This window comes from Corvus brachyrhynchos, unplaced genomic scaffold, assembly GCF_000691975.1.
Source record: "Corvus brachyrhynchos isolate BGI_N302 unplaced genomic scaffold, ASM69197v1 scaffold61, whole genome shotgun sequence".
NCBI classification, from domain to species: domain Eukaryota; kingdom Metazoa; phylum Chordata; class Aves; order Passeriformes; family Corvidae; genus Corvus; species Corvus brachyrhynchos.
This window is the reverse complement of record NW_008236478.1, coordinates 6,746,475-6,752,660: the sequence shown is the minus strand read 5'-3', so window position 1 is coordinate 6,752,660 and position 6,186 is coordinate 6,746,475. Positions and strand designations below refer to the sequence as shown.

Below are 6,186 nucleotides of genomic sequence, written 5' to 3'. Positions count from 1 at the left end.
GGTGAGTTCTCGGCCATTGTCAGGTGAGCCAGGGATGCGCTGGGATCCCTCAGCCCCGAGGAAGGGCAAGACAGCTGCCTGCTCTTGAGCCTTGCGGGAGAATCGAGAATCTTGTGGGGGGGAATTGAGAAAGGAAAGGGTGCGTTGTTGGGGCGAGTGGCGAGGGATGCAGAAGAAGGGTTTGAGCATGCTGGGAGGGAGCTGAGAGGAGATGCTTTTGACTGAGGATGTCAAACAGATAGATCTCTTTATTGTCTCCAAAACATGCTGGCTGCAGCAGCAGAACTTGTGGGGCTTCCTGGTCTCTTCGGGGATTCCTGGTCTCTTCACCAGCAATGCTGGTGAAGGTCCCTCAGCATCTGTCCCTCTCCTGCACCCTTGCAGGCAGCAAGCCGCAATCCTGGATGACTTGGTGAGAAATGTGCCCCTGGAGTTTGATTTCCTCTTCTCCAAATCACATGCAGAAGTGATCTCAGGGAAGCAGGAAGGTAGGAGCTGACACAAAGCACTGCTTGTTCCTCTTTAGTATACTGTCGTAATGGCCTTTTCTGTCTTGTGCAGGTGTCTATGCGTGGATTGGCATCAACTTTGTCCTGGGGCGGTTTGATCATGAGGATGGTGAGTCTGGCTGCTCGTAGAACAGCTGGGAGGGTCTGCGCAGAGCCGCGCTGGACCTTGGACCAGTGCTGTAGCTAAGATCAACCTCTGGAGTAGGCAACAACGCCTGATCCCTGTCATATGTGTGAAACTTTCCTGGACATGGGAGGTGGTCCTTGCAGGTGGCCCTTGGGGTCTGCCTGCAGGGGTGGAGGATCCCCATGAGGCAGCTGTGGGGGTGATGGTGGAAGGGAGAAATGCTGCCCCAGGCCCTGCTTCTTGCTGATGTGCTGCTGTGGGTTGCAGAGGAGGATGCAGTGGTCACCGTAGCGCTGGGGGACCAGGGGAAGTCCCTGGTTCGGAAACGAACAGTTGGGATCCTAGACATGGGAGGCGCCTCCCTGCAGATTGCCTACGAAGTGCCCGACTCTGGAGCCATCTCCTCCCCACAGCAGGTGCGTGTCTGGTCCCCGAGAGCAGCTCCTGCCTGCCCTGGATTGCTGCTGATCATGGATGTATCTGTGTCACCAGGAGGAAGCTGCTAAGAGCTTGCTGGCAGAATTCAACCTGGGCTGTGACGTGCAGCACACTGGCCACATGTACCGTGTCTATGTCAACACTTTCCTGGGCTTCGGGGGCAATTTTGCCCGGCAGCGCTATGAGGAACATGTGCTGAACCAAACTTATGTGCACAACCGGTATTGCTGCCTCACCTAGTGGTGCCCCCGCTAGAGCATTGTGAAATAGGGTGCTGGTTCCTTCATGCTGCCTTCTCCCCCTTGGATTTGCCTCAAGAGCCACCTGTGGTGATAGCAGCTCCCACAGCCACGCTGGCAGCAGCTGTGTGGCAGTGGCAGGTGCCTGGGCTGGCACAGAGTGCTTGGCTGCTGCCCTTCTCCAAGCCTGGCAGGTGTTATCAGAACCACAGCTCCCTGCCTTCCTCCTCCTCTCCTCGTGACAGGCTCCAGGGAGGCCCCTTTAGTGGCTTTTCACTTTTCCTGCTCTGACTTTCTCTCCTCCAGCACTGATTCACTCAGCACATCTTTCCCTTGCATCCCCACCTCGAACTCTCCTGTCTCCTGTCTCTCCTTTCCTTCCAAGAGCACTGCATGAAGCTGTTGCCAGAGGTGGAGAGGCTTGGTGCCCAGGTACTCCTGTGCTGGCAGCAAACCCTGCCTCCAGATCCCCAGGGGCTATGCAGAGGTGCAGATCCCCATGAACTGGGTGGGGTGGGCTGTGCCTTGTTGCACCCTACAGGTGCTCAGAGCATGTAGCTGCAGGCCAGCGTGACAGATCTGGCGAGTTCAGCCTTAGCAAGAGGTGGCAGGGCAGGCACCAGCACTGCAGGGTACAGGAGGACACGGCCTGGTCTGGTGCAGAGGGTATCTGGATGTGGGACCGGGCTAGATTAGGCTTTTGGGAAGTGGTATAGGACCCCCTGTGCAATTACCATTTCTTCCTGGACTGTTTTCCAGCCTGCACAGCCAGCAGACAGGGCTGAGCCCCAAAATGCCCTTCTTGGACCCCTGCCTGCCCGTGGGGCTGGAGGACACAGTGGTGAGGGGTGGCCAAACCCTGTACGTGCGGGGACGAGGGGACTGGCAGGCCTGTGCAGAGCTGCTGCAGCCCCTCCTGGCAGGGTCCAATGGCAGCCATGCCTCCCTGGTGGAGACCTACAAAGCACCCATCGACTTCAGCAACAGTGAGTTTTACGGCTTCTCAGAGTTCTTCTACTGCACCGAGGATGTGCTGCGCCTGGGGGGCCAATACAGTGCCCCCACCTTCACCTCTGCTGCCCAGGTGGGTGCTGCCCCAGCACAGGGGCTGGGGAGTTGCTGTTCCTGGGGCTGGGAGTGAGGGCTGTTTCTCTGCTCTGAACCCCAACTTCTCCTTCCCCCAGGAGTACTGCAGCCAGCGGTGGGAGGTGCTGACGCAGCGTTTCCGTGGTGGCCTCTACTCGGCGCATGCTGACCAGCACCGGCTGAAGTAAATGGACTTGTTGGGAGGTGCCCTGGCTGGACCTCCTGGGGGGCTTTTGCTGGGGTAAGGGACTGGTGCAGTTGTTAGTGTCTGGCTGATGCTCCTGTGTGCTGTGTCTGCAGGTATCAGTGCTTCAAATCAGCCTGGATGTACCAAGTCCTTCACGAGGGCTTCCAGTTCCCGCTGGACTACCCCAGCCTGCGCACGGCCCAGCTGGTGTACGACCGGGAGGTGCAGTGGACACTGGGAGCCATCCTCTACAAGACGCGATTTCTGCCACTCAGGTACCGTCGGCTCGCTGATGGCATCGCGCAGGGAAGGGTGGTTGGGGAGGAGCGGGAGTAACTGCACTGGGTGAGAGCTCTGTATGGACCGTGGCAGGACCCTGGCAGTGCCTCACTGCATCTCGTGGCCAGTCCTGACATTCCTTTCCACAGGGATCTCCGTCAGGAGAGCATCCGGCAAGCACACGCCTCCTGGCTGCGCCTCTCTTTTGTCTACAACCACTATCTCTTTTTTGCCTGCATCCTGGTCGTGGCGCTGGCCATCGTCCTCTACCTCCTGCGGCTGCGCCGCATCCACCACCGGCAGCTGCGCTCGGCCCAGCACACGCTGCTCTGGCTGGACAAGGTGGTGGTGCCGCTGGGCCAGGGAAGCGTGCCGTGATGCCAGGGGTACCCAGCATCCAGTTGCACCGGCAGAACTAGGACTGGCGGACAGCCTGGAGTACAAGGGCTTGGACTCTTTCTTGAAGACCATCTCAAACTCTGCACTCCATCATCTCTGCAGCAGAACCAGAGACCAGAGTCTGTGGGCTGAGGCAGCTATGGACACGAGAGCTTTCCTCTCCACCTTGCCCCAGTCCTAATCTTTGCATTCCTTGGCCTCTGGCCTTTGCCTCACTGTGTGGTATAGAGCAAAGTCCTCTACTGCCAGCAGGCTCAAGGCTGCAGCCCTGGCAGATCCCTCAGATAAAAAGGACACTATCTCTGAGGCAGCCAAACCAGGGCTCTGGCCAGAAGCACTGAGCCACCCCATGACTCAGCCACCAGTTTGCAGAGCAACCTGGTGAGGTGCTGTGGTTCATCACCTGGGGTGGCCTTTCTGCAGGCCCTGGCAAGCCCAGGTCTGGAGAACAGCAGGCACCAGCTAAGTTACTGCAGGAACATGGTAAACCACGAGTTCCACCGGCCTGCTCTGCCCAGCCTGGCCCCTCTTGGAGCATTCCTGAAGAGGTGTCCTGCTCTTTGCCATGTCTTCCCTCCAAGGACAATCCTACAGTCCTATCCAACATCCCAGACTGAGCCCTGAGGGCTCACTGATTGGTTCTTGAAGCACCACCAAAGTGGGCTGTCTTTGCTTTCACACATTCCCTCCTGGGCACAGCTGCCCCATGGTGTCCCAGACATTTACCAGGCACCAGTGTCAGGACCTGTGGTTCTTTCCTCCATGAGCACGGGCTGGCCCTGCCCCTGGGAGAGCCACCTCAGTCCAGCCCAGCTCATGGCCCCAGGACAGGTCGGGGCTGCAGCTGTGCACACAGGCACAAACCTTCCCTGGGGCTGGAGCTCCACCGATGGTCCAATGAAGTTTGTCACTTTTTACTGAACTCAGCTGTTCCCATTCCTGTAGCAATAAACAAACCCCTTGAGCCATCCAGTACTGGTCTCATTTCCTAGTGAGCAGCTCTCAGCAGCAATGGCTCCTGGCTGATGGTGTGGCAGGGGGGCTGCATGTCTGCACAGCACTGCTGCTGCTTTGTGCTGCCACAGTGAACGATGGAGCTCCTTTCCTGCCAGTATTGTTCTCTGATTCCAGCAAGAATGAGCTTAATTGAGCTGGTAGTAGCAAGGGGAGCTCTGATCTGAACCAAACTGTTGGGATCTTTGGAGACAGCATCCTTTGCTGCCCTCTTACTATGAGGAAAAGCCCAGCCAGAGCCCCTGGAAGATGTTGGTCTCTGCTTTTTACCTTATTCCCCACCTGAGTCTTAGAGAGCTGCCTGGCAAAGAGGCTGCTGAGCTGCTCCAGCTGCTGCACAGCCATGGAAATGGCCCCAGCACAGCTGCAAGAGGCTGGGCAGGTACTCAGTTCTCTCTCTAGCACATGTAGTTCCCTACCTGTGACCCTGGTCCCACAGCATGAGTGCACAGGTGGCATCAAGGATAAAACCTTCCATTCACGACTGTGCTGCCAACCTCCTGCTCAACAGCTGAGGATCCCAGCCTTGTTCTCATGGTGCAAGAACCATGCTGGGGAAAGGAAAGATGTCTGAATAAGGCCAAGACTGTTTCTCAGCCTCAAAGCAGAAAGTGACTCAGCCTCCAGCATGACTTACTAGAAAAAGGATTTATTTCCACAACACAAGTTAAACACAGACAAATAAATAAACACAGATAAATTATCTGATAAATAAGGGGAAACCTGAAACACAACGCCCTACTTGGCTCTTCTTAGAACTTGGACCCATCTTGGTGTGGTGGAGATGCCTAAACACTACTGCAGCTGCCTCACTGCTGAGGTGGGAGACACAGCCCCCTCCTTTCATCCCCTCCAGCAGACCCCAACACCTCCCTTATCACCCAAGGGGGTCTGCATGCTCCGCCAAGGTCAGCCCTCCCTTCTCCCACCCCCAGCCAGAATCTGCCTTAGCAGGGACCACCCCCACCACAGAGGACTGACCAGACCAGAGTATGCAATGGCTCCTGCCTTCTCATGCAGAGGGGCAGCCAGGGGATGTAATGACCAGGGACAGGGCAACTAGCTGGGCAGCTTGGGCTATGAGCAGGGGTTTCACGTGGGGGCTAGGACTGAACACACCAAGAGGGCAGGACAAGCACGGCTGGGACAGGATCCGCTGGCAGCACACACAGATCCCTCTCAGGATGGCGCGCAGTCACTGCAGCACTGGGCCAGCTGAAGGGATCTCTCCCTGATAGCGTGGTTGCTCCTAGTGCTAGATTAGTAGGCCCTCGTCGAGGGGTGCTGCATGCCATGCTCAGGGGCCCAACCATCCATCTGTCCAGGCTGCAGTGCTCCAGGTGTGCTTGGGCAGCGGGTCCAGCCTCTGTCCCAGCACCTCTGGGGGCTGTCTGGTACAGGAGGGTAGAGGCTGGAACAGCTACAAGAGCTGGGGGAAGGAGACACAAAGTTAGCACCAAACTGCATTCAGGAGGAAGCTCCCACACATTTGAGAACTACAGTGCTTGATTTGCTCAGGCCCAGCAGAGAATCAGCAGCCCCACACTGGGACCAGCTCACCACAGCCACAACGCACAGAAGCCAAAGCATTTCCCCCAGCCCAGCAAGGGTCGAGCTGCAGCTCCCTCCCCAGCCAAATACAGACAGGCAAGCAGGGACGTCTCTGCCACCCCAGCTCTCTGCCCACTCACGGTGATGGATTTGACGGGGGTCTCTACTGAGGCGCCAGCTCCCAGGGACTGCTCACTCCCAGAGGAAGCGCACGTACCAGATGGTCTCGTTCTTCAGCTGCGGCCCGAACAGGGGGTTGGCCTGGGCCAGGATGGCGATGAGCCAGCTGCAAAGGGACACAACCTGCCGTCAGCCCCCCGGCAGGACCAGAGCGCCGGGGGCGGCTGGCGGCCCCGG

At 57.8% G+C, this 6,186-nt stretch overlaps 1 protein-coding gene across 1 annotated transcript; it reads left to right on the top strand.

Annotated features, from left to right (window-relative positions):
- Window positions 1–196: 196 nt before the first annotated feature.
- On the top strand, window positions 197–4,236 carry ENTPD7 (ectonucleoside triphosphate diphosphohydrolase 7). The gene is made up of 8 exons (XM_008643926.2): window positions 197–488; window positions 562–618; window positions 904–1,052; window positions 1,129–1,295; window positions 2,073–2,397; window positions 2,498–2,583; window positions 2,700–2,861; window positions 3,015–4,236. The coding sequence occupies exons 1-8, from the start codon at window positions 212–214 to the stop codon at window positions 3,241–3,243; spliced, it is 1,452 nt and encodes a 483-aa protein (XP_008642148.1). The 5' UTR covers window positions 197–211; the 3' UTR covers window positions 3,244–4,236.
- Window positions 4,237–6,186: the final 1,950 nt, after the last annotated feature.

What these genes read in the sequence shown, in the direction of transcription:
- ENTPD7 (XM_008643926.2), top strand. Translation starts at nt 212, where the DNA reads ATGCTTTTGACTGAGGATGTCAAACAGATAGATCTCTTTATTGTCTCC. An exon ending in CCTTCACCTCTGCTGCCCAG is followed by an intron (nt 2,398 to 2,497) that starts GTGGGTGCTGCC and finishes TCCTTCCCCCAG; the next exon opens with GAGTACTGCAGCCAGCGGTG. An exon ending in ACGCGATTTCTGCCACTCAG is followed by an intron (nt 2,862 to 3,014) that starts GTACCGTCGGCT and finishes TCCTTTCCACAG; the next exon opens with GGATCTCCGTCAGGAGAGCA.